The sequence below is a fragment of the Callionymus lyra genome, chromosome 17, assembly GCF_982586985.1.
Source record: "Callionymus lyra chromosome 17, fCalLyr1.hap1.1, whole genome shotgun sequence".
NCBI lineage: Eukaryota > Metazoa > Chordata > Actinopteri > Syngnathiformes > Callionymidae > Callionymus > Callionymus lyra.
The window spans coordinates 4,630,010-4,656,511 of NC_141834.1; the positions used below are offsets into that span (position 1 = coordinate 4,630,010).

Consider the following 26,502-nt stretch of genomic DNA (forward strand, 5'->3'; position numbering starts at 1 on the left):
TTCCCTAAGCAACAATGCTGTGACATGGTGTAGGTCTGGATGCTCACTGGAGTCTGGACTCACACAAGACCTCATCAAGTCAGTGTCAGTTCTAGAACATGTCTTCAGGTCACAATGACATATACCAGCATCCCTGGAACACATCGATGATGTCAGGGATAAGAAACTGAATCACATGTGAACAGCACTTCCTTTTGAGTCTAGGTGGAGACACCGAGTTCCTGGGTTCAGCTTAGACTGGACGAGTCCAGGCCACGACTTGGTCAGGCACTCGCCCGAAAACGACACATGTGAACAAGTCAAACCCAAATCACTCAAGAGTCAAACTGAAGTCTTGTTAAAGAATTAACTTACCTGCACTATAGTAGGAAGACAAGAGGAGGAGCAGCAGTGATGAAGACACGATCTTCAGAGAAACTGACAGGAATCACAGCAGCCTTTCCAGGTTAGTGAAAGGAGGAGGAGTCTCCATTTGTCTGTGTGATGCTGTTTTGTGATAACGTCAGGTAACACTCTCACACAAAACCGACTGACAACTTATCAGCTGTCAGAGGAGCCAGGTTATACAGTGTCACACGACTGCTGATGAACTGATGAGATGTTTTAAATCGTTTTTTTTAATTATTTATTTGATAAAATATGAATAAACTTCTCAAAAACACCATCTCAGCTCTAAGAAGAGTCATTTGTCAAAAGTGGTTTGCAGGTCATAAATGAGTCAGCAGTCACCTGTGAGTCACAAGTCATTTAAAAGTCATGAGCCGCTTGGGAGTCTCAAGTCATCTGTGAGTCACACGTGAGCCTCAAGTGCCATGTGAATCACGAGTCATCTGTGATAGACAAGTCTTCAGATCCAAATCTGGTCCATTGTCCGGTGAACTTATCCACCCAAGACTACTCGGCTCCCGACAGTCTTGTGCCTTATGATATTTCCCAGCTGGTTGTGTCCTGTGGAGGCGAGTGGACGACATGAGCGTGGGTGGGACGGGCAGGAGGAGCTGGAGGACGCCTGGAAACAAAAGAACAAGCTGACTTATGCCAAATTCACAGGGCCCCATGATGGCTGTCCCTGATCGTGTAGGTTCAATTGTTGTCAAGAAAAGATACATGAAGCTGCTACAACACCGTGATTACTTGATTTCTTGTTTTTGAGCAACACAATTATGTTTCTAATACACCTTACTTCTCTGTAGATTTGTTTGTGCTTAAGTCACCTGTGTGATGGTGCTGCAGGTCTGCCTCCGGAGCCGTGCGCCTGCTGGAGGGGTGGGGGCAGCACCAACGGCTTCCTGGGGACAACAGGTTTGCCTGGAGCAGAAATCTGCAAGAGCAAAGGTTGAGAAAGGGGATGAAGATGATGTAGAAAAGGAAGGTGATGAACTTGATATACTGTAGATGAGCAAGGTGATGAAGACAATAAAGATGCGGGTTGAAGATGATACAAATGAGGAGGGTGGTGAGGAAGGAGAGGGACATGATATACCGTAGACAAGGAAGGTGAAGAACATGATATACTGTAGATAAAGAAGGTGAAGAACATGATATACTGTAGATAAGGAAGGTGAATAACATGATATACTGTAGATAAAGAGGGTGAAGAACATGATATACTGTAGATAAGGAAGGTGAATAACATGATATACTGTAGATAAAGAAGGTGAAGAACATGATATACTGTAGATAAGGAATGTGAGGGACATGATATACTGTAGATAAGGAATGTGAGGGACATGATATACTGTAGACAAGGAAGATGAAGAAGATGATATACTGTAGATAAGGAAGGAGAGGGACATGATATACTGTAGATAAGGAATGTGAATAACATGATATACTGTAGATAAAGAAGGTGAATAACATGATATACTGTAGATAAGGAAGGAGAGGGACATGATATACCGTAGATAAGGAAGGTGAAGAACATGATATACTGTAGATAAGGAATGTGAATAACATTATATACTGTAGATAAAGAAGCTAAATAACATGATATACTGTAGATAAGGAATGTGAGGGACATGATATACTGTAGATAAGGAAGATGAAGAAGATGATATACTGTAGATAAGGAATGTGAGGGACATGATATACTGTAGATAAGGAAGATGAAGAAGATGATATACTGTAGATAAGGAAGGTGAAGAACATGATATATGGTAGATAAGGAAGGTGAAGCAGATGCTATACTGTAGATAAGAAGGGTGAAGAAAATGGTATCCTGTAGATAAGAAGGGTGAAGAACACAATATACTGTAGATTAGGAAGGTGAAGAACATGGTATCCTGTAGATAAGAAGGGTGAAGAACACGATATACTGTAGATTAGGAAGGTGAAGAACATGGTTTCCTGTAAATAAGAAGGGTGAAGAACACGATATACTGTAGATTAGGAAGGTGAAGAACATGGTTTCCTGTAAATAAGAAGGGTGAAGAACACAATATACTGTAGATTAGGAAGGTGAAGAACATGGTATCCTGTAGATAAGAAGGGTGAAGAACACGATGTACTGTAGATTAGGAAGGTGAAGAACATGGTATCCTGTAGATAAGAAGGGTGAAGAACACGATATACTGTAGATAAGGAAGGTGAAGAACACGATATACTGTAGATAAGGAAGGTGAAGAACACGATATACTGTAGATAAAGAAGGTGAAGAACATGATATACTGTAGATAAGGAAGGTAAAGAAGAGGATATACTGTAGACGAGGAAGGGAATAAAGATGGTGGAGTGGACAGAAACGATAACCTCTCTATTACACAGTTTATTTAGAAACAAGAAAGAACAAACAGATAAGGGTATTTGCCCCAAAAAATATTTCAAGAATAAAAGTTACAATATCTGATTAAATAAATGTCATTATTCATAACAAAAGAAACGAGGCGTCATAAAATGGAGATTGGGGCAAATCACAGCAACCAATAACAACAAAGATGAACCAGACAGCAACACTAGCTACCATGCTAAACTGCCCAGGTATGGCTGGGCCCCAGGGGGTAAAGCCTCAGGGCCACAGTGCTGCCATCTTGGAGCATCAACATGCACCAGCATCAGGAGTAAACTAGTCTAGCCGAGCCAAGTCAAAGCTTCAGGGACATCCATGTTTGTTTATCCGTTTCTGTACGCTCCTGTTGATGCTCTCAAGACGGCTATAAATCATTATGACCCATGGAGGTCGTACCTGTGAGGCTGGGTTAGGAGGCAGAGGCTTGGTGGGCGGAGCCGGCCGTCCTTTAGTGGACTGAAGCATCAAAAAGAAGTGATGGTGAAAAGAAGACACACATAAAACTGACCTGAATTCAATCACTCACTTATTCACTAGAAGTTGGAGAAGGTAAACCCCCTCTCATGGGCTCACCACCTGTTAGCCAGGCAGCAGGCCCACATTGGTGATCCAATCCTCAGGGGCAGAAGCTTGCTCTAAGGACATAGAAGGTCCCCTTTATGGCGGGGCAGGAGCCTGAGCTAGTGCATGAGGTTGTGAGGTTTTTCTTTAGATTCTCTATAATAAATAATACGTTCCTGGCATAATGGTGCCAACACGTGCACTTTGCACCATGGCACCTTTGACCTCAGTTCAACGATTGACTTTGTAGTTGTATCATCAGACTTTCAGCAACGTGTCTTAGGCACTAAAGAGGCAGAGCTTTCGAACCACCTGTGGGCAGGTTGTCTCAGATGTTGGGGGAGGACGCTGTTCAGACATGGCAGACACATACATGTGGTTCCGCTGGGAGATGCTCCTGTCAGAAAGAGCTATAACTCCTAGCTGGGGACATTAAGTCTAAATGCGCCATGCTCTGTGCCTCAATTGTTGAGGCGGGTGATTGGAGGCAAGGCCAAAGTCTGTTATGGTAAATGTCACAGAACCTGTTGGTGGTCCTAAAAGTGAGGGGTGTCATCAAGCTGAAGAAAGAAGTCTCTTGGGCCTTTTTGCCCTGATAGGTAAAAGCCAGCACAAGCAAGCTACCTCTTTGACAGTAGCTGAGAGAAAAACTTGGGTTTGATGACACCTTGTAGGACGACTCCTGTTTGACTTCAAAGAGGTTCTGAAACACCAACTAGTATCAGAGAAGGTAGGAGCAGTGTCAACAGTGTGTATAGTGGGGATGACAGACTGCTGAACTAATCTCAAGATGTTGTTCATCGATGGAATGAATCTTGAAAGACTCCTCAATCCCACCGACTCAGAGATCAGATCAGGGGGGGAAGCCTATTCCATTTCTTCAGGAGAGGCGGGGGACACCCTTGACAGGACGCCAGTCTGTCACGGGGCACATAAAGACACACAACCATTCTTACACACACACTTATATCTACAGGCAATTTCCCCAAGTTCCTAATTAACCCTGTGTATGTTTTTGGACTGTGGGAGGAAACCGGAGGGCCTGGAGTAAACCCACGCAACATGGGGAGAACATACAAACTCCACACAAAAAGGTCACAAGTTGGCTCCCTTCCAACCTGGAAGCGAACCAGCAACCTTCTTGCTGTGAGGCGTCACTGTGCGCACTTCATAGCCAAATTTAAGGAAGCAATTACCTTAGTTAGGGGACTCATGCTCTATCCATAGTTACCACAACATTGATAACGTTGTTGACAGTATTACGGACTCACTACATAACAGCCTCAAACTAATTGCATGTTTAACTCAAAAGACTGTAAATAGAACTCAGTAAACAACAAGAGAAGATAGAAGAACATGGTAAAAATATACACAGGGCAGCAATCTGGAAAGCCAGATTACTCATCACTTGAAGAAGAAAACAAGACTAACCCTAGGTAATTATTCAGCACTGTAGCCAGGCTGACTCAGAGCCATATTTCTATCGAGAACTCAATTTCTCCACATCTCAGCAGCAGTAATTTCATTAACTTCAAAAGTGGTCGTAACCATTAGAGCAAACGATTCGAGTAAAGACCTCCTAGTATCCACTACTGCAAATACTGCAGCTTCACTGTTGCAACATTTTTTCCTACAAATTCAATAAGGAACCAATTACTCTGAAAATAATCCAAACCCCTAGTGGAAATTAGGGTAAATTGAATATGAGTGACATTTGAATGGGGTTAACTATCACTCTGAACTGTAAAGTGTCTTGATGTAACTTTGTTGTGATTTGACACATTAAATAAAATATAATTTAGGGGCAGGGCACTCGGATCTTGGCTTCTTTCTAGGGCTTAGGTTGCCGCCACTGGACCACTGGATTGGCAGATTAGGATGATGGTTCCTCTTTTGGAGATTGGGATCAGAGGCAGCGTTCCAAAAACATACACTCCTCAGCCTTCCCAAAAGGTCTCTGACAGGGTTCTTGTAAAGCAAGGACCAACAGAGACTCCGAGCATTGTGCTCTGCCCGTATTGTGGAACTTTGGATGAACTCTATAACCTTGGAGAGATCCTGAGCATGAGAGTGGATCTGGAATTAAATTCTTTAATAGGAACTTAATATATGGTTGTTTGTACAGTATCGCAATATATTGCATTGTTGCCCCTGTATTGTGGAAGCTACTGCATCGCCAGATTCTTGTCAGTACACATCCAGAGTGAGGAATACTGTAGAAGTATTGGATATGAGATACCTTGATACCAGTTGTCTGTTCCCTGTACGAATGGTATCAGAGCTTGGTCTGCATAGCGGGTAGCAAGTCCGACTAATTTCCAGTGAGGTTTGACCTAACCAGGGCTGCCCTTGGTCACTGTTTCTGTTCATAACTTTTATCGAGAGAATCCCTTGACAGAGCCAAGGTGTTGAGAGGGTCTGGTTTTGTGGGATTTGGATTGGATCACTGCTTTTTGATGACCTTTAACACTCAGTGGAGCGATTCACGACTAGGTGTGAAGTGGCATGGATGAAAGCACTTCCAAATCAGAGTTTATGGTTCTCAGTCAAATGAAGTCAGGGAGCCTTCTCCAATATAGGTTGGAGATCCTGCCCCAAGTGGAGGAGTTTCTTGAACTTGTGCATGTCTTAGGGAAGAACAGAGCTCAGCAATTATGCAAACACTGAACAGATCTGTGGTGGTGGTGAAAAGAGAGTTGTCTGGCAAAGTCTCTGCATACCAGTCATCTCTACCTTCACCTCTGGTCACAAACGGTGGGTAGTCACTGAAAGACCAATATTGTGGGTACAAGAGGCCAAAATTAGTTTTCTCCAGATGTTGCTTGGGTGACAAACACAGTAATCTGGGGGCCTCTAGAGCCGCTGCTACTCCACGCTTAGAGGAGGCAGTTGAGGTGTTTAAGGCATCTGATTAGGGTGATTTCTGGATGTCTCGGTTGGCACTTATTTACTCACTCACTTATTTATTCACTCCCTGAATAAATAATTCAATTAATGATAAGTCAATTACTTATTCACTCATTTTATGATTATCTAACTCATTCATTTGCTACAATGTTATTAATTCATTCATTCATTACTGAAAAGCACAGCAAACAACAAACATCCATCAACTTAAACATAAATTGTTTTTAAGAACCACAACATGATGTCAACACGATGACATCATACACCAACATATCTGATGTCCTCTTGGCAAAAATAAACATGACACACAACAGTGACGCACACTCGTTAAACTAATGACATCACTCCACCCATTACAGACTAATGATCACAAACACACCAAGAAGTTATGACATCAGATAGTTGACTGAAAGGGGAGCCCAAACAAGGTTCCTGATGACATCACGTGACTACACACACTGCAACACGGACTGAGCCGAACCAGTACCTGCAATGGGTTTGGGGCAGGGTCAGGGGGGAGTGGCTTAGTGGGAGGAGCAGGTCGCTCGTCAACCTGAGAGAACATGAAGTAGAGGAGGAGCAGACAGGAGGAGTTACAGGCACAGCTGGAAGTTATTCATGTATCAGAGTTGAAGTGGTTCTCCAGAACAATCTGCTACACTAACTGGGTCGGTCTGGTACCTCTCTGAGGGGCAGCGTCAGCTGGTCGTCCGTCTGAGGCTTACGGTTGTATTGGAGCGGTCGGACCTGCTCGTCATTCCTGCAGTCCCCTCGCTCTGTTGAAGGAGTCCTGAACACGGAATGTATTTTTACACAACATTCCGTAAATAATCACACAAACACCATACATGCTTCCTGACATGAAAAAGATAAAAACACAAGCTGCATCCACCAAAATTTCAGGGAGCAGCTTTAGAGGAGATATTGGATATACACTATTTTATTCATATTGTGAATTTTTGCTTGAACAATACGCAGATAGCTTCAAAAAACATGATTTGAACTTAACAAGAAAAAAAGATAACAAATGTAGTTGACAATTAGACAATTATTTCTAAAGAGACAAGAATAACAGTTAGAGTTAGTTTCATATTGAATATTCGCTCTGGAACCAGCTGAGTATTCTTATGATACATGTGAGAAGTAACTTAGCGATAACTTCCAAAAGCCTCTTTGTGCAGGCGTGTCAAGGGTGAAGATTGTGATTTAATTGCCGTGTACTTTATGTTATTGTTTTGATAGTGTGTTTAACAAATGAAACAGAACCCCTGTAAATATTTACCTTCCCTAATCCTTTGTTTTAGAGAGTGTTTATGTTTTCACGATGAAGTCAAAACGTTGACTCCCCTCACATATTGATGATGGTGTCATTTGTAAAACTAATGTTTTTATTTCATAATGATATGGAAGATGGAAAAAAGCATGAAGAGAGACTCTCCACATGTCTTACCTAATGGAAGTAACCAAACGCCTACAATGAACAGGAAGCAAGAATTATGATTCCATTACTAAAAATGTAACGTTATCATATTTTCCAATCACTGTTTTTTTTTTTTTTAATAATTGTATCATTACGGTGTTCTCATTCCTTAACACTGATACATACACTTACACAGAGACACATACAGAGGTATCTATCTATACATGTACACAAAGATAGTAAGACAAACACTTACACACATGCACAGAAACTCACACACACAGGCACTTACATTTACACACAGACAAATAACACACTTACACACAGATACTTAAACTAACTACACACATTCATTTACACAGAGACTACACATTTTAGTTCAGTTACACAAAGACACATACAGACACAAACTCACCTGTTGTGTTGTCTGCTTTTATAAATCGGACTGTTGGCTCCAAAGCAAAGTAAACAAGGGCGAAATCGAGGAAACCGAAGCACAAGAAAGAGAAAAACCAGCGGCAGAATCAGGAGGAAGACGACCAGCAAAGTGACTTGGACTGGGTCAGAACCTATAATCACAGGCGAATGCTTCGTGAGCGTTCTACAAGTTCATAATCATAAATTAATCACAAGTAAGCTGAGGTACCAGCTGAGGTTTGAGCTGGACCACTGTCAACGCTGCCCCCGTAACCAGAGTACAAGCAGTCAGGTGGAGCCCAGCCGACAGTGCAGTGACAGTTATTGTTGCTGTTACACACCTAGACACACACACACATAAAACACACAACTTCTGAGGTAACAACTCTTCGGTCCTCGCTCACCCCATGACCGTTGCACTTCCTGCGGCACCCTTCCACGCCGAATATGGACACGTCCTGACACCGTTGGTCCAAACAGGCCTGAAACACAGATTTTTTGGAATTGATTCTGTTTTGATGATCAACAGGACGCTGTCGTCATGTCCTCTTCTGCCTGAAGGGGACTCCACTCTACCTTTCCAAGGGCGCAGGCCGTGCCAACGGCGACAGTTGCGGGGTCAGACACGTCATCGCCCAAGTGGAAGAAGGTTCCTCGGCAAACCAATGTGCTGTGGTTGAAAGGTACTTTTGTGGTGAGAACCTCTGCGTTGGTACCTAGCAGGGGGCGATCTCTGCCACCCTGACACTGGATGCGACCACAGTGCACGTCGCTGCAGCAGACAGGAAGTAATGTCAGACATGGGCAGTGTCCTTTGTGTTCAGTGTTGACTCACGAGTTGGAACATGGGATGAAGGAGCCATTAGTGAACTGCCCGCAGTTCCCAAATTTGTCCCCGAGTTTATTGACTGAGGAAAAGCATATGCCTGGTGCACCAGTGGCATCTGCAAGGGCAGAGAGAGTCAACGAGAGTCACACAAGTGTAGCTTGTACCAGTGTATTCTGGACCTTACTGATATGGACAGTTGAGACTTACTGGGCCCCCACAGCGCCTGACACTGGCTGTCCATGCTAGCACACACTCCTTCATAGCAGTAGGAGGAACCTCCCTCACACAGCTCACCGTTCTGCAGAAATACGTTGGGTGGGCAGTGTGGGGAAGACCCTGTGCAGAACTCGGGCAGGTCACAGTCCCCGATCTGCTCACGACATAGGGCGCCAGCAACCCGTAGCTGGCAAGGGTTAGAACTTGAGTGAGTGTGTGTGCTTTGGTGAGTGTGTGTATGTTTGTATATAGATTGCATGTTTTAGTTTGTGGGAGAATATGTAAGTAAGTTATTAGATAACAATAGTTATTGGTAAGAGGCGGTTCTAGACCAGGGTCACAAAGTGCTTTAACAATAAAAACAAATACACATTTAAAAATAAATACAAGTTTTAAAACTCTTAAAGGCCAAGACTTAAGACAAAGTTCCAAGTGAGTGTGTGTATGCGTGTATACTGTATAGTATTCATGTGTGTCACCTTGCAGTCGTGGCAGCAGATGCCATCAGAGGAACACTGAGCTCCAGGGATCAGCTGACAGGTGGAGGCGTTGCAACAGCGGTCATTACATTCCTAAACCAATCACAGTGGACATTGGCACAGAGACATGACCACAGATGGATGGACAAACGGACAGACGAGCACCTCAAGCAGACCACAGTCACACTGCTCTCCTCTCTCCACGTACAGGTTACCACAGCGAGGTCCTCCCAGCAGCCGGTCCGGCTGCGGCACGTTGAAGAGACACATGCCGCCTCCGTGCAGCAGACTGACCGACAGGTCTGCAGCACTGCAGCTGCTAAATTGCTGACCTGGCATGAACCTGCGGGTAAGAGAGCCCATGTTAGGGAGACACACTTCAAAGAAAGTGTTCTGCTGGCTCTGACCCGGTGGAGGGCTCCATGATGCAGCCGCCAAGGCGACGCTCGTTCTCACAGGCGCAGTGACGTTCGGCTGTGTCGTGGCTCATGCCTAGGTTGTGCCCGAGCTCATGTGCCACAGTGGATGCCACGCCCAGAACACTGACCAGGTGGTCCTACGACACAAACACACATATTCCTGTAGCTGTTGTAACAATGTCACCGGTGAACTTGTGTCTCACCACGTTGACGCCACCAGACCGGTCTCTGGAGCACATGGAGAACTGAGACGCCATGCCCACCGTGTTGCCGTCGAAAGCCTCGCCCCTAAGCACACAAAACCAGTCAGGACCGGTATGAGACCATCACAAAGGTCCGAGAGGACAAGATGCAGGCATACATGATCAGCTGAGCATTGTCATGGCCCAGACGTGGCAGCAGCTCTCGGGTTCTCCAGTCCAAGAAATTCTTGAGGGTATCGCTCGGGTTCTTCTCCACCTTGATCTTGTCTCGGTCGCTCCAGATCTCCAGACCCGTCAGAGCCACTCGGACGTTCAGCGGTCGGTAGAACTGCAACAGTACAGGTCTTTCACAGTGCTGTACAGTCATCATTCAAAGAGAGATGGGGGTAGAGGATCTCACCCAGTCCACCTGGTTTGCCATGTCCAACATCCTGTACATGATTGTCTGGTTGTTCATCTGGTAATTCACAAACTGACACCAAGGACAAATGTACACACACATTTAAATGTATAACTAAATATATATCTATATTTATATATAGATGTATACAAACCTCCTGGTGATCTGCCACCAGCACTAGCTCAATGTACTTGGTCTCAGACAGGATGTCCCTCTTGTTCTACAGACAGACAGAGGTCAAAGCTTAGCCAGGACAGCAGTGATGGCAACTTTAGACGCAGACAGAAGGTGTACTACAACAGCTAAAAATATCGAGATTAGTGTCACTTGTTTGTGTGCACTGCACATGTGTGTCCTTCAGCAAGATGGACTCTTGCTAAGTGTAATGTAATCATAGTCAGTGTGAAGTGACTTGGGTCAGCAGCAGGTTCACAGGGGTCTATAGGATAACAGGTATTTTATCTCTACACACTTAAAATGATTTGTTAATAATTTGGACTCTTTTGAGATGATAACTCGTATCTAACTGTTTAATGTTTAATGCTCAGATTTGCTTCATTCTTCCATAAGATGATCAGATGACACACCCCTAAGTGCTAACCCCAGGCATAATGTTATAGCTGTATTACCAGAGACCGGAATACAACTTGACAGGGGTCAGTGGCTTACCCGATGTTTGGGGACCCAGCTGTGAAGGGGGGGCAGCGGGATGTGTGAGACGCCACAGCCTACAGTCCTGTCGCCCTTCAGGTGACTGGTGGAGTACAGCAGGTGGATGTCGTCCACATCATGGCTGCTGCCTCCACTCCCCTCACCACTGGCAGCATCCTCTCTGTGGTTGCCCTCTTGTGGCTGCAGCTCAAAGCTCAAGCTATCATTTATGACAATGATGCCACTGAAGAAGACAAGAAAAATATTTAGATGCCTGAAAACTCTGAAGGTTTGGATGTTCTCCAGTTAGAGTGGGGGTACAACTCAGCAATTCTTTGTCCAACCAACTGAAAGCTATTTTGTGTGGCACACTTGTGTGGTCTCCTCCCATTGTTCAGGTATATTTGGTTGGATTTTATTAGTAGCTACTGTCTGGCCCTGGATAGCTAAAACTGAAAGATCCTTACACTCCTGATCCACATTAAGGATCCGGGCCAGATCTTCTCACGTGGGCCTAAATCCTCTAATCCTACCGAGCCTTACACTGCAAGGCTGCAGAGGTCAGAGGTCAGCACTGGTCTTAAGCAGGTTTTCTTTAAACCTGCATCCAGGCTTTATTCGTTTATTAATCCATCACTCATTCATGTAGTCTTGATGACAATAATGGATCTGAACTGGTGATGACAAACTACTCACCGGAGCCCAGAGCAGGTGCTGACCGCCACCCTAGAGTGCGGAAACCCTCGGACGCTTCCGTGGTAGTAACAGTGAACCTATGAAGACATACGGTTCTTCAGTCAAGACCTAGACTCAGATGGACACGCTTGTGAACTCACCACAGGATGGGCTGTCGACAAAACCCTGGTACCATCCGGGAGATAGTAGAAGACATTTGGAGGGTTTGGCAAAAGTTCACTGTGAAAGAATTGAATTACTGGGATCTGTTTTTCCTTTCTCCACTATAGTCTTACTCCAACTGTAAAGTGTCTTGAGATAACTTTGTTATGATAAGACACTTTTAATAAAATTGAATTGAATTAAAAGAACACCAGACGCACCAAAAACACATGAAACAAGAAATTCTTTAGACTTCTTCTAGTACAGTCAGTGTCTTGCAAAACTCTGCTACAGGGTCAAATGTCAAAGTTCACTCTCACCGGTTCTTCTGGAGGTCCAGCAGGAAGAGTTGGCCTGAGACCTCCAAACCGCACTGCAGTGTGTCAGGGTGACCATCCTGCCAAAGCAAGGGGAGTGTCAGTTCTGCACACAAACAGAGGCTGAACCTCATCCATGCAGTTACACCCTGAATGATGTCTTTACCATCAACATTGTATCACTTCCTACTGTGCTGGGAGAGGAAGGGTGGCCAAAATACTCACTTCAATCAGTGTAATTTCCTGTTAATTGTTGTTTCTAAAAACTTTGAAGCCTTTTCCTGACTGACTCCTAGCTGTTGTGTACGTGAGTGCAAGTGTGTGTGTGTGAGGCATCACTGTGACCACATTCCTAATTGAAAGTAATCTCAATTTGACAACCTGTTGTGGATCCTTCACATGGTTCTCTGACTGTTGACCAGGTTTAACTTCAAGATATTTAGCGATTTGAGTGAAAAACTGTTTTTTGGGCTGACATCTGACCTTTGCGGGGTTGACCTTCTGCCTGAAAGTATTTCAATTATTTGTGAAGAGAGTGAAGCTAATGGTAATCTGGATTTATTTCAGTTCAACTACAGATTAGCAGACTATTAAGGCAATTCAAGCACCATTTTCTAATCCAGCAGCGGCTGTAGAAAAGCTTCCAACAGTGATGTTACAGCTTGGATGTGATGTGATGTCCGCTGATGAAGTGCTCTGGTTCTGGAAAGCCTCAGTTGGTGTTGTCTAATGTCCGTGAAATCTGTCAAATTAGGTTAATAATACATCTACTTTAACAATCCTGTGGTAATCCTGTTGATCAGATTATCGTTTGTTCTGTTGTTGAGCCAGAGGAGCACATGGGGCAGAGCTGGCAGCCCAAGTTCTTAAGTGTGAAGGTAAAGCACAGTCACTTTACTTCATTCCTCGTGGTGGGTCCGGCTGATGCTAGAACCGAACTCAGGGCGGACTAGAGGAATTCCCCTCCTTTGTGTTTTAGCATGAGTGCGCTGAGTCAGAGGAAATGTCACTTCCTGCACTTTCTCTCTGAGCCATTCCTACTGCAACTGCCGGGTGAGTTTCCGCCAGGTATTCCAGTCACATCCTTACTGTGCCACTCCTTCATTACTGTTGCTCTCCTCTGGTACCTTTTTCAGTCAGTAGGTAGGGTTGGTCCATAGGATATTATCTCTTGTTACTTCAGTATGCCGAGTTGACAGTTGATGGTTTTACTGACTTCCTCACTAGCATGATGCTGACCCAACTTCCTGTGGCTGTCTGTGTTTGTAATCCTCTACTCATAAGGAATTAAACCTGGTCAACAGTCACAATCCACCCACAGAAACCAATATTTTTGTTTACAGCTCAAATCACCATTAACACATTGACCATCGTCCACCAGGTGCTGCTGAAGTTTCAGTGAAAGTAGCCAAAAAGGTTCGAAATCAGTTTGAATCATGGGTGGATGACTCTAAACAGCCTCACTGATGACTCACCTGCAGAGATTTAGTCAGACTCTGCCTTCGACCGTTCACCAGCAGGAATGGACGAGTCTTCTCCAGCGGGGGGCGCTGCGGTCTGTCTACACCTGAGAGAACGCATGTCAGTGACAAGCATATATAATTCGTTCTGACCAGTAAACATTTCAGAGTCTGACCACTGGCTAGTCTTATTGACACGGCAAATATTGACATGTGTTTTTAGACATTCTATAAATAAAGTTTCCTTCCAAATCTGACCAACAACCACAACTGAGCTAATGGCTACATAAATTAAATCAGGTCACTGCTGGGTCTCTAGATAAAACAAATAAACAAAGTAAACTTAACACAATCAATCATGTATTTAACAGGTCAAAAGTCACATTTCTGAGCGGCCTCACCTTCCCTCCCAGTGATGTTGTGAAACTTACCTGCCTGATGCCTGTGTGATGCCTTCACGGACCGGCCGGTGGTGAACGCACCGCAGCCCCTCAGTAGTATCAGCAACAAGAGTCCCGCAGAACTCATTTTCGATCCAGAGCACTCTACCGCGCAGCTGACTCGGACAAAGAGTGGCTCTCGTTCCGCTGCCGGTCACACCTCGGAGGTTCTGGTGGGCCGGGGTGTAGGGGGGAGTGACCGCACATCATAGCGGGCTCGGTCCGCTCGAGTTTGTCGACCAGCCCTCAGAGCTTCTCCGTAAACTCCATCAGTGTCGGGAGGAGACTCGAGTCGGACCGTTCAAGTTTCCCGGTGACGTTGAGACAAAAGTTCGTTTGAGCGGTCGGATTCCAGCGAGCGGAGAAGCGGACTGACGGTGTGTTTGGACCAGCGAGTGTTCCGATACCAAACAGTCAGTAAGCGGACCTCAAGATGACGTCATTAACAGAGACAAGCTAGAGGAGGCGCGCGAGTAAGAAGGAAGTGAAATCACTGGCCTTTCAAGTTAAAGCAGCAGTTAAACTTTAATCTAAAAATATATTGTGCATTTTCATAATAATAATTAATTTGTTTTTAATTTTATAATTGGTTGCATTTCAGAGTTTACAGCTATAATATCTCTTCTGTATGGTACAGTACATATTGATTACACAATAAAAATATATTAATCATTCAAAATATTATTTTTTTCTTAATCATTAGGTTTTATTACGATGAACAAAAAATGCTCTTTGATGTCAGCATCGCGTGCAGCTGCAAGTGTTTGTAGAGGTTCAGCTGCTTACATCACCTGAGTTCGGTCTGCTGAGTCAGACCTTAATAGCTTTGATTACAAGATGAATGAGCATGTTTGTAATTGAGAGGGTGTGCGGCTGTGCAGGGTCCGGATCGGGACCAGTACAACCCATTAGCATCCATCATCACTTTGTCTCCACGAAACCAGTGCATGTATGTCTCTGACATGAACCCGTTTTCTCAGACTCAGAGGACCTCAAGTGTGTCCTCATCACCGGTGCAGCAGAAACATTTGTTTGTTTGTTTGTAAACACAGGGGCTGTTTGTTGTTAATAAGCTGATAAAATGAACAAGGTGCCGCGTCAGCGCTTCAGCAGGATTAGCCGAGATATACGATGTTGTTATTGTTTACTCATGCACTAGCACTGTTGTGCGTCCAGGTGTGAAATTGGAAAAGGAAATATATAATGTCAGAATAACTTCAGTCGGTCCAACACATGACTTATGTTTGTGAAAGTCATTTATAATTTGTATTGCTGACTTTTACACATACACTAATTATATACACTTTTCAATTACACAACTGTTAGTGCTGGTGAACGTTAAGTTGAACAATTTAACACAAAAGTTCATCAGCTGCTTTTCAAATATTTCACCACAACTGCTGAGGTAAATGAAAATCAGACCTCAGGTCTCGCCTTACTCGCCGGAAGAACCGACATGAAAGATACAGCAAACTTTCCTTTTCAAGCGGGTCAGATCTATAGCTTCCTGGACAGCAGGGCTCAGTGACACACGCATCTCTCCTTCACTTGTTGCAAGATCACTGCACTTGCCTTCGGCCTGGGCAATATTCCATCACTCTTTTTATTCTCTTTAGTGATGCGAATTTCCATCAGCAGGTTGTACAGGAACATGACTCGCTTCCTCTCCCGCTAACACACACAAGCACAAACACACTCATAAACAAACTTCTGCTGCGTGTCATTGTTTGTGTGTGAGAATTTGCAGACATTTGTGTGTGTCTCCTCCTCGCTCTTAATCTGAAGTTAATTTTATAAAAAGCGCAATGTCAGCATTTGATATGTATTCAAAACTTTATTAGCATTAGACCAAGCTTCATGAGTATCCTCAAAAGGCCTGCCAACCCTCCCCCACACTCAGTATTTAAGTTTAAACCGATGCGAGTCAGTTTGCGTGTGTCCTTAGTGTGAGTAAGGGATTGTTTGGGTGTGTTTACCTCGGGGAAGAACAAGGATGCAATCACTCGTCTGGCACGGTTTGCGTAAATTTGTAAGCAGCTGAACAACGCCATCCCAAAAAGACAGGCCCCACAGGTGAAGTACACATCAAAAGAGGGGCTGGTGGGGGGAATGACACAGTCTGGACACACGCAAGTTAATGTTTTGCTGGTTCAAGAGTCATATTTGTGACCTTCGTCTTACTTCTGTTGTCGGTCGTGAAATGGACATGAGATGAGCTGTTGAACGCCAACACGGTTGTCTGGAGGAGACGAGCAAGCATTGAGTCTCCGGTCACGTTCACATTCACCAGGTGGCCACCTGGAATAAGCAGCATCCACAGTGAAGGTCACAGCTGAAGGTCACAGGTGAAGGTGTTTGTAAGTAAGTAAGGAAGTAAGTAATATTTATTTATATAGCGCTTTTCCAGACCAGGGTCACAAAGCGCTTAAACAATCAAAACAATACTCAAAAAAGTATATACTTTAAAGATCAAGATAATACTGATAACAACACAGGAGTTCCTGTGTGTGTTTACTGGTAAAGTTGAACTGGGTGAACGAGTTTCTACTGATGATGTCCAGTGTGCGGAACACTGCATGGTCCAGAACGAACAGGATGGTGGTCAGACCAATGAGCGCCAGAAAGTGTAAGAAACCTGAGAACTAACACACAAACAGAAACATTTATTTAGTAGATTTAATTTTTTAGTTGTGTCAATGATAATATTTTTAAAAAGTAAAATGTGTGTGCTTAACTCTTGAGTAGCTGAAGTGACCACAGAGACACTCTTTTTGAGGGTGAATCCTTCATGTGCTCACACTCACCATGCCTGGTTCACACATATTTAGAAAATCCATTGATGTTAAGAATTAAGTGTGTTACTTTGAACCTGCAACATTAGCTAACAATGTGCCTGCGTACTTTAAGCTGTGTTGGTTTCAGGCTTCTTTCAAAAATGTCATCATGTTCAATTATTCTCCTGCACTATAGATGATGTTTGGTTTTGCAGATTGGAAAACCATCATTCTGATTGGGCAATACTTCTTGGAAGGAAAATCTCTGTACACACCTTTATTCAACCTTTATTCAGCTCCCGCAGTAACTCTCCATCGTAAAACAGTTTTATTATAAATGTTACAGACAAAACATGTAGCTAGCTGTGTGTACACAATGTGTGACACCTGGTGTGTGAAGTTTAGGTAACAAACATGGTTGTCAACTGTTCACCAATACTCACCAACTGTTTGTATTCATCTATGTGGATGCGAAAACGACAGGGATGGATAAACTTCTTCTCCTCACCCTCATTTAGGGGCAGCAGGAAGAGCACATTCTGTAAACATCAGCAGGAGCATACATAGGTCAGAACCAGGTCTACATCAGACCATGGGGGCCAATAAAGCTGGCGATACCTCATTCCTCCTCTGGATGTCCACATTCTCAAAGAAGCTTGTGATGTATATGTTATCGAATAAAATGTCATTCATGTATCTCACCAGGTAGAACGTGGCTCTGAGGAAGAGGAGGAGGATGATGATAATGATGATGATGAGTGTGAAGCTCACTGGTAATGTTAAAGATGATGTTACTGGATCAAGACCAAGATGGAGCTGAAGCTCTTCAACAAATCCAGAGTCATCTGAACTTTCTCCACGAATCCTCTCAACTTAGTGAACGGAGCTTTCATAGTGTCCAAGAAGCTTTTGTCCAGAAAGTCTCCATCCAGTACCGGCTGCTCCTTCTCCTCCTGCAGGAGTACCGACATCAAAGTAGGTCAGTACAGGAGATCTCCAGACAATCTGAAGCCTCTGACCTTCATAACAAGCCTGCCCCTGAACTCTCTGGACAGTTGAGCCATCGACACATCCAGCTGGTCAAACAGCTCCCCAAAGTTTTCCTCCACTGGAATCTGCTCGCGACACCATGGGGTCATCACTTACAGAGGAGAAGAAGGATGAAGGGGGGATGATTTCAATTTCAATTTCATAGTCAAATCATAAAAGATGTAACTTAAGACACTTTAAACACAGTTTAGATAATACTATATAAGAGAAAAAACAGGTCTCAGACCTTCACAATGAGCCACAGTGGCAAGAAAAATAAAACACTTTTAATGGCAGAAAAACAAGACGAACTAGAGTAGGTGTGGAGGGAGAGAAGAGAGAACCGCCTAGAGGTCACCTCAACTAGACACGATAATCCTTCTCTCAATAGAGATGGGGGTCTCATGCATAGCCTCTCATCTACTTACACTGCAGTGCTGATTGGGCCACAAACAGAACCTTGTGGGACACCAATCTAGCCTTAGTGTGCCACAATAGAGGTGGTTGTTTAAAATAATTTGTGAAGCGGCTCTGATCAGAGGCTAAATCAGAAACGTGTATGGCCAGTGTTGAAAAAAAGACTCATAACTCATGACAACTTTCCCCAGAATCTTCAAAATAAAGACAAAATTGGAGACAGGCCTACAGTTTGTAAGAACCACTGTATGAAGGGTGGGCTTTTTCAGTAGAGGTTTAATTGCAGCAAACTTTAAGTCTGAGGGTCAAGTATGGATGTGCTAAGTAAGGGGAACACTTCTTTAAGCAGCCATGTGAGAATAGGATTTAAGAGACATATGGATTAGGAGGAGGAAATAATAGTCAATGGCTTACTGTTAGAAATGAGTCCAAGTATGAATAAGGCTTAGAGTCAATGTCCAGATAAGCTACAACATTTGTGGTCGGTGATACTGATCACTTGAATCTTCCCGGCCACATTGCTGAATAAGAACCTTCGGTTACTCTTTTCTTCTCTGAGTGATGGGTATTAACTGGCCCTGGCTGTCCTGGGTGCTGTCCATCTTGCAAGGCCTGACAGAATTCATCCTCATTTGTTTTAAGCCATTACTGATCTATGTATCATGAATTCTGATTTAACTTGCATGTTTCCTGTTGAATCTTGGAGCACAACTTCTTCCATTTACAATCGTTTGAGTTAAAGAGGTAATTAGTAGAGGTAAGTAATTAAGTTTAAATTAGGCTATGTCACTCTCAGACGGACATCTTTTAATCTTCTACTCCGTAGTGCTAGGTCAGCTCAAATAAAATGAAAATGTATTAACTAATGGTCAGACAACAATTATTTCTGAGGATAGAGAATTAAGTTAAATAGGTTTATTTCAAGCCTGTATACTACAAGAAAAGGATTAAGTTAAGTTGGTGGGTTCATTTACATATCGACTGATTATAGTACGTAATTTAACATAATAGCTAAAGTATCTTTAACCAAATCTAGATGACTGTTGAAGTCATAGAGAAGTATAACTTTAACTGGTTTAAGCACCAGGCTGGACAATTACTGAAGTGAGGCAAGAGATGAATAGGAGGAGGGATGAGGAAGAGGATGGATTAAATGAGCGCTTCAGATTACTGGAACAAGTTATACGCTGGTAGACTGCAGAGGGCGCTGTCTTTTCACTGATGTGCTGTTGTGCGTGTTTAAATTAGCAGAAGATGTAGTTTGCTTTTGCTTGACAGAGTTATTTTCAGAGGAGTCTCTGATTTCTTTAGTACTTTCAACACCTGCACAAAATCTACATTTAAGTAGGTGTGTGAGCAGAATGTGTGATCTTTTACCTCTCATTATGTCACATAGGAAGTGGAACTTCATTGAGACACACACGATGTCGTTGACAACTGGAAACGGAATCTTCGACATGCAATGTTCCCACTTTTCTTCTAACCACTTTTGACATTGCTTAACACTGTCATCTACCACGCCTGCACACAGAAACACATCATTTGTGTCAGTTATTGACAAGATAAACAAAAGTTGGTGATTTCCTCTAATGTCTGAGATTAAGGTGAGCTGAACTCACGATCACACTGCATCTGGGTCTTTGCCATGAACTTTTCCTGTGTGCTTTTCCCTGCATCGGAGGAATCAAACTCGTAACCGTACTGGGACAGGAGCGCGGCCCGGAGCCTTCGGAAGTTGCTGGTAGCATTCCGAGTGTCTGCCTGCAGCTGCGGCTCTTCCCTCTAGGCGTTAAGATAAAATGTCCCACAGGTCAGACTTCCTGTTGCACTGGTGGTTCTGGACCCACCATCAGCTCCTTGGTGACTTTCATTAAAGGTGCAACAGCATATCTCAACAGCAGCTTGCTGTTGTTCACTTGCAGATCCAGGTTGCAGCTCATGGACTCGACGGCTGTTTGAATGTTGCTCTGAATGTTAAGCCCTGGACCTGAAGGCACCACCAGAACAGGAGAATCTTCTGATTCTGATGAGACAATGTCTATCTTTCATTAACTTCATTACCTTGGTAAAGTGCAGACAGGGTTATAATCATCAGGTACGTTTGGCCGCTGGAGCTCAGGCAATTTGGAATCATCAGCAGGAGCAGACACCTGAAGCCTGACCATAATAACCCTATCGCAACACACACAACTGGACAAACACATGGGAACACAGACTGAGGCGTTGTCAGTGCGAAAACTTTTTTCGCCTGTTAACACTCCTCACCGACAATAATACTTCCTATGGTCATCTTCAGGTTGAAGGTCAGCGGAAGACCATGCATGAAAGCCAGCATCAGCGCTGAGGATGCAGCACAAGGTCAACACCATCTTCATGAAGTGACAACAACAACATCACCTGTAGCTATCAGCGCATCAAAGAGCGTGTAGAAGACATATCGCGGAACTCCGAGCCCCTCCAACCTTTCGAAAAATCGTTGGGCAGCTGGGAAAGCATCTCCTACACAATTATCCAGATTTCAGGGTTATTTGTGTTTAACTGTGTTTCTCTACTTGACTTTTTTTTGGAGTAAATTAGACTAAAATAGCATCTCAACAAGTTGAGAGTGCCATGGTAATATAAGAAAATACTGATTAGATAACATCAGGATATCAACAATTCATAATCATCTGTCCGTTAGCTGTCCCCAACCTCCGGTCAACTAACGGACAGATGATTATGAAGAGATGACATCCTGATGTTATCTAATCATAATCGTGTATAAGGATTGACTGACAAAAGGCTTGCCTTCAAAACACAGATGAGAATAAAAAGTAATTTCCCCCCCACCCACCACCACCCCTGCTGAACTCACCACCATGAAGTACAGGAATTACATTCAGGTTGACACCAGCCATGGGATCGACGTTTCCACCTCACCTTAAAAAAAACAGATGATAATTAACCTTTTTCCCAACTTCCTTCTTGTGTGACTGTCTGAAACTAAAACAGAAAAGACAGGGCCAGAATAACGTAACAAAAATGCAAACTGAGAACATTCAAGACAGTTTTAAGGGTCCAGCGGCCCAAGCCAGGAAACCTTGGTCACAGACTTAGACAAACCCTGGTCACAGACATAGACTCTGTCGTCATTATACCGAAGGACCAGAAGGTCTACTTCAGTCTACATCAGTTTCAGACATGCCAAACCAGGGTAGTTTCTATTAAATATACATCTACATTACTACATTCATTTGCGTATTTTCAAAGGGCCCCTATAGTGAAAGTATGTGATAGAATATCATGAAAGTTTACTGATTTATTTACAAAGAATGGTAAATAATTGTTGCTAATACATTTAAAGCGCTTTATTTACGTTTCATGTTTGAGACTCCTTCTGCATAAGACATTACAGTAATAAGCAAAGTATGCGCGCACGACAGATTTCACAACTCAACACTACTGCTGGCGTACTTGAACTTAGTTTGAAACAGAAGCAGAAGGATCAAAACCTTAGCTAACAGCTAAATAACAACTTCTTTTTTTACTGACTGGCTGTATATTATTGTTACAAGAGAATGCATTTGTGAGTCAGACAAACAAAAGTTCGGAGCAACAGGTGAGCTAGCACGTATAGTAGCTAAGCGAGCTAGCTAACATTTTGCTGAGTCACGATCCACAGCAGTTCCCTTTAAATGAATCTTGCTTCAAATATTTGATTATATAATTTAAAATTAGTAGTTAATATTGTGATGACAACAATTATCACTAAAAGTTACTGACCCAAGGTCCAGATGTGATCCCGTCCAGATATGTGTCAGTCAGAATGATGCTTGTTTGCCGTCAGCCAATATTTGAAAAAAACTTTATTTATATCGAATTTCAATTACAATTTGATGTATATAAAAAACGTATTCAAACAAATGTATTCTCTAAATAATCAACTCGAGGTTTTACCGAATTTTTTATTAATTTCTTAATTTTAATGTCACGGTTATGATCCGATATATGATTCATAACTGAACATCTACAGTATTTTCAAAAACTTTTTTTTAATCATGTTTTATTTATTTAATTATTGTGTGGCGTTAAACTACACGATACGATTTATTGTGTGTGTGTGTTTCTGGTGGTTTGCCGTCAGGTTATCTAACAATAAAGTGAAGGTATTAGTCTCCAGGTCTCGTCTTCCTGTAGCTGTGATACTATAAAATATTCTTATTCATATTATTTTTACTGCATTTTTAGTCTGTTATTGTTGATGGTCACAATATTTGCATTATAGATTTATAGTAACAATACACTCATACACTTGAAAATATTTCAGTATAAGCAAATCCTTTATCCATATAGTATACATTTAAGTATATCGCAAGATCAAATATGCCAAAGTTGCCAGAAAAGGAGTTATCAATATATATGTCAATACAGATGTTGTGTCTTTTTTCACATTTTTGTAATGTTGAATTTTTTTTAGCATTGAATTATCTTTTAGAATAATTGTATTTAATAATTTCCATGTAATTTATATACATCTATATAATAGATCCACCTGTCTGAACTTGGGGAGCCTGGGATCTTAAAAAGCCTTTAATAAATCTCACGTTTAGTCTCTGGTTTCTGTTGTCACTAGATTTCAGCAGGAATGATGTCATAAACCAGCAGATCGATCTGTTTTAAAAGGTTCAAAACCTTGGGTTGCTAACTCAGGACACATAATTTCATAATCATATTTTAAAATAATATTTATAATAATAGGCTTGACTCTGGGGGGAAAGAATCTATTTTTAAAGCTTGTTATTCTGTGAAAAGGAAGAGGTGCCTTCCTCTGTGAGTTCAAATCGTTTTTGCACAATAGTTGTTTTACAAAAGTAACCATTTTATTAAATTCAGCGATTCTGTCTCCCTGGAGACGAGCTCACACTAAATTGACACTACTTGAAAAAACTCAAGAGCAGGGATATACTCTGGCATATTAAAGAAGATGATACACATGTCTTACCGATTGGTTGAACATTTATTTTTTAATTATTTGAATTAGAATATCAAATTTTCAAATTTCAATATTCAAATGATTGAATGACCTGACACTAATGAACCTTGAAATTCTTGTAAAAAATAACAAACATTGCGATGGCTGCAGAACACAAATATAAGGTTAAGCTTGTTGCATTTGAATTGTTGTATTTAGTATTTTTCAAAATGTTCTGTTAACTGCGTTGACTCTGGGAAGAACTAATAGAGATAGAGTTAAAATGTTGGAAGACGATGATGGAGCAGAAGAAATCGTTGTATTAGAAATCAGGCGAGTTTCTTTAAATGAAAGCTGTGGTATTTTTGGTTGATGGTGAGTCCCTGCTCATTTGTCTGGCAACACTTTCCTCCTTATTCACCAAAGTTAAATACTGTGTTGCGTCATTCACCAGAGATCCCATGCCGTTTGCTCGTGGGCAGAGGCACAAAACCCACATGGATCAGAAAGAGGAGTGATGCAGGACAGGATTGACTCCTGCTGTGATGACTCAGTCACCTGTTTCAAATGTTGAATTCTGCCTCTCCAAGGTGCATCATGGTGATGTTTTAAAGTTATTACTTTATAAAGCTCTTTAAGGAGAACTAAAGCTGTTTCAGTGGGCGGGGCTTAAGCACATTTTCTAATGTAAATATTTCCGTTAACAGAGAGTTTTGTACAAACAGAAACATACTGATGAGTACAATAGAAGTCCAAGATCTATTTAAGACACATCATTTACCCTTTAAAAAATGGTTTTTTTTTGCAAAAACGTCAAATTCTTTTGTAAAGTTGACCAACCAAGTACAAGTGGAGGTAATATAACAAATGATGTATAATGTTTCAACGAATTAAAAGTAATTATAGTTGACTAAATGCACTGTTTAACCATAGCCATCTTCTATGTTCCCTGCAGATCTCAGTCGACCTCATGCAGCAGGTCCTGATCTAATGCTTCTAATGAACTTAACTTAATAAAAGTGTGTCCGTTTTTGCGCAGTTTTTCTTATAACGAGTTGGAATGATTGAACTTCCCTTTGAGGAGTGTATTTTCAAGTTCGAGTGTGTTTTTGTGTGAGTCGCTTTCAGTTGTTGTGCGAATCAGTTCTGTATGAAAGAGAAACATGTTTATTGACACAGGAGCTGCATTAGTGACATAAAAATAGTAACACACATAACAAAGAGGGTCCCGTTCTGTTACAAAGCTCACATATCAAGTTAGTACATGGAGACGAACATGAGCTGCTGCAGGGAGGAACAAACTGGAGGTTTTCAGGTTCGGGATTCATCGTTCTTCCTGCAGCGCCCCTGAATGGAAGGGGCAACGTTTGCTGCCGTGTAGACAGGTGTGTTACTGCAGTGAACAGCTGCACATGGTGTCGGGCTCCTTGTGTGAGTCCTTGAAGACCTGCACAGCTTGTTTGTGGACCAGAGTCCAGAAGTTGTTGAAGGTGATGTTTTGGTCACCCTCCACGCCCATCATCTTCAGGGCCTTACCCATGCCGCCATCAGCCTCCAGCGTCTGAAAGAGGAAAGACGGACTTATAGAACGACGACTTGAAAAAACCTCCCTCATCTTTTCCTGTCTCTCCATGGAGGGGCGGTGACCCTAGCTATTGTTCGGACCACCTCTCCTTTTCCCGGAGTTCCGTTATCACTCAGGAATTCTTGGCAGGGAGTCAGTGAAGTTTCACCCTGTTGCAGCTGTTCTGAAGAACCCCACCCTCTATTTTTCTTCTGCTGGATCGCTGAGCCTAGCTGCTTCTGAGGCCATGTTGCTGGATTCTGTTTCCTGTCTCCAGCTCTACCTCGGGAATGACGCCTGGGTTGACCTTTGACCCTTAAACACTTCTACTCCAACCCGCTAAGAAAAGTCTGAAGAATGTTGACGTTGTCATGCAGGAATGTTCTCTACAATGAGATCTGTTGCCCCACAACATTTTGGGAGTAAGTGCAGGTGTGTGGCCGCAGGGGGAGTTGTGATTGGCCAGTGAGCTGTGACCTCACCTTGGCGAAGGTTGGCAGCTGTTGCGAGATCATTGTCTGGAACTCGGTCGAGTTGAGAGTTGAGCCGTTCGATGAAGATCCGTGAAAGTGAGTCACCATAGAGTTGATGGCCGACTCCAGGTCTGAGAGCTGAGTGAACACCTTCGGTATCATTACCATCATCATCATCATCTTTATTATCATTGTCATCAGCCTTCAACATCATAACCAGGCCGATGAAGACCAATTCAATAGTGGAGGTTCTGAGCTCCGTGAGCAGAACCTCTGGAGTTCTGGACCAGGGTCAACGAGCAAGTAAATATACCGTGGTGGACACTTATCCGTTCAGGAATCTTTATCAAGTCATTCATCAGCCGATGGTGTTAAAAACTCGCTAAAAATCGATGACGTCATTGAAACTACATGCAAAACATAGTCGCGCATAAAGTCTAAATCTACTGTCGTGAATCAAATGGTTTACTTTCGAGTCGCACGGGAGTTGACTCACCAGATCAACTTCACATAACACCCCCTCCCCTCCCCACAAAACACCAAGATAACAGCCCGGAAGGAAGCCCATGAATGTACCGGCGCTCAGGATTGAAACTCACCTTCGTCGCCATTTCCTGCTGCAGGAGTCGCTTCAATGCAAGAGTCGCAGAAGAGTCTGAAGTTCCAAGACCGAAGGAAGGAGCGAAGCGAACGAGGCCACGCCCCCACATGCACGCTCACGCACACACAGCAACAAGTCCTGATTGACAGGGTGTGGAGAAGCATGCAAATGGATCATGTGTCTTTCAAAAACGTAAACAAAGAAGGGAGGAAACGGGCGAGAACAAAAGTCAAGAGAATAAAAAAATGAAATATGGAAGGAGAAAGTACAGAAAGGACAAATGAAAGAGACGTTTTCACAAGTTCAAAGTTCTCAACGTTTAATCATCAAAAGGTTCTGAACTTAACATCAA

The 26,502-nt window shown here is 42.8% G+C and overlaps 3 protein-coding genes across 3 annotated transcripts; all 3 read right to left on the reverse strand.

Moving 5' to 3' along the window:
• Positions 1-619: 619 nt before the first annotated feature.
• adam15 (ADAM metallopeptidase domain 15) lies at positions 620-14,759 on the reverse strand. The gene is made up of 24 exons (XM_087812733.1): positions 14,333-14,759; positions 13,917-14,008; positions 12,445-12,521; positions 12,124-12,202; positions 11,984-12,060; positions 11,306-11,531; positions 10,791-10,856; positions 10,637-10,708; positions 10,395-10,564; positions 10,237-10,321; positions 10,022-10,170; positions 9,780-9,957; positions 9,615-9,707; positions 9,127-9,322; positions 8,926-9,034; positions 8,667-8,862; positions 8,495-8,572; positions 8,320-8,431; positions 8,089-8,242; positions 6,935-7,043; positions 6,741-6,806; positions 3,182-3,241; positions 1,215-1,321; positions 620-1,009 (listed from the first exon to the last, which is right to left on the reverse strand). Exons 1-24 carry the CDS (start codon positions 14,427-14,429, stop codon positions 922-924), a joined length of 2,736 nt encoding a protein of 911 aa, XP_087668859.1. The 5' UTR covers positions 14,430-14,759; the 3' UTR covers positions 620-921.
• Positions 14,760-15,619: 860 nt separating this feature from the next.
• On the reverse strand, positions 15,620-22,380 carry dcst1 (DC-STAMP domain containing 1). The gene is made up of 16 exons (XM_087812605.1): positions 22,324-22,380; positions 21,416-21,480; positions 20,959-21,060; positions 20,827-20,901; positions 20,623-20,751; positions 20,409-20,548; positions 20,181-20,343; positions 19,939-20,082; positions 18,135-18,256; positions 17,911-18,068; positions 17,734-17,833; positions 17,559-17,654; positions 16,857-16,983; positions 16,523-16,639; positions 16,318-16,460; positions 15,620-16,012 (listed from the first exon to the last, which is right to left on the reverse strand). The coding sequence occupies exons 2-16, from the start codon at positions 21,456-21,458 to the stop codon at positions 15,863-15,865; spliced, it is 1,809 nt and encodes a 602-aa protein (XP_087668731.1). The 5' UTR covers positions 21,459-21,480; positions 22,324-22,380; the 3' UTR covers positions 15,620-15,862.
• A 2,276-nt stretch (positions 22,381-24,656) lies between these two features.
• s100v1 (S100 calcium binding protein V1) lies at positions 24,657-26,222 on the reverse strand. Its single transcript, XM_087813153.1, has 3 exons — positions 26,149-26,222; positions 25,559-25,687; positions 24,657-25,073 (listed from the first exon to the last, which is right to left on the reverse strand). The coding sequence occupies exons 1-3, from the start codon at positions 26,158-26,160 to the stop codon at positions 24,903-24,905; spliced, it is 312 nt and encodes a 103-aa protein (XP_087669279.1). The 5' UTR covers positions 26,161-26,222; the 3' UTR covers positions 24,657-24,902.
• Positions 26,223-26,502: the final 280 nt, after the last annotated feature.

What these genes read in the sequence shown, in the direction of transcription:
- adam15 (XM_087812733.1), bottom strand. Translation starts at nt 14,429, where the DNA reads ATGAGTTCTGCGGGACTCTTGTTGCTGATACTACTGAGGGGCTGCGGT. An exon ending in TCTGCTGCCACGACTGCAAG is followed by an intron (nt 9,323 to 9,614) that starts GTGACACACATG and finishes AACCCTTGCCAG; the next exon opens with CTACGGGTTGCTGGCGCCCT. An exon ending in GGAAGTGCAACGGTCATGGG is followed by an intron (nt 8,432 to 8,494) that starts GTGAGCGAGGAC and finishes GTGTGTGTCTAG; the next exon opens with GTGTGTAACAGCAACAATAA.
- dcst1 (XM_087812605.1), bottom strand. Translation starts at nt 21,458, where the DNA reads ATGGCTGGTGTCAACCTGAATGTAATTCCTGTACTTCATGGTG. An exon ending in ACATCCAGAGGAGGAATGAG is followed by an intron (nt 17,655 to 17,733) that starts GTATCGCCAGCT and finishes TGATGTTTACAG; the next exon opens with AATGTGCTCTTCCTGCTGCC. An exon ending in TTTCACGACCGACAACAGAA is followed by an intron (nt 16,461 to 16,522) that starts GTAAGACGAAGG and finishes GCGTGTGTCCAG; the next exon opens with ACTGTGTCATTCCCCCCACC.
- s100v1 (XM_087813153.1), bottom strand. An exon ending in AGCTGCCAACCTTCGCCAAG is followed by an intron (nt 25,074 to 25,558) that starts GTGAGGTCACAG and finishes TTCCTCTTTCAG; the next exon opens with ACGCTGGAGGCTGATGGCGG.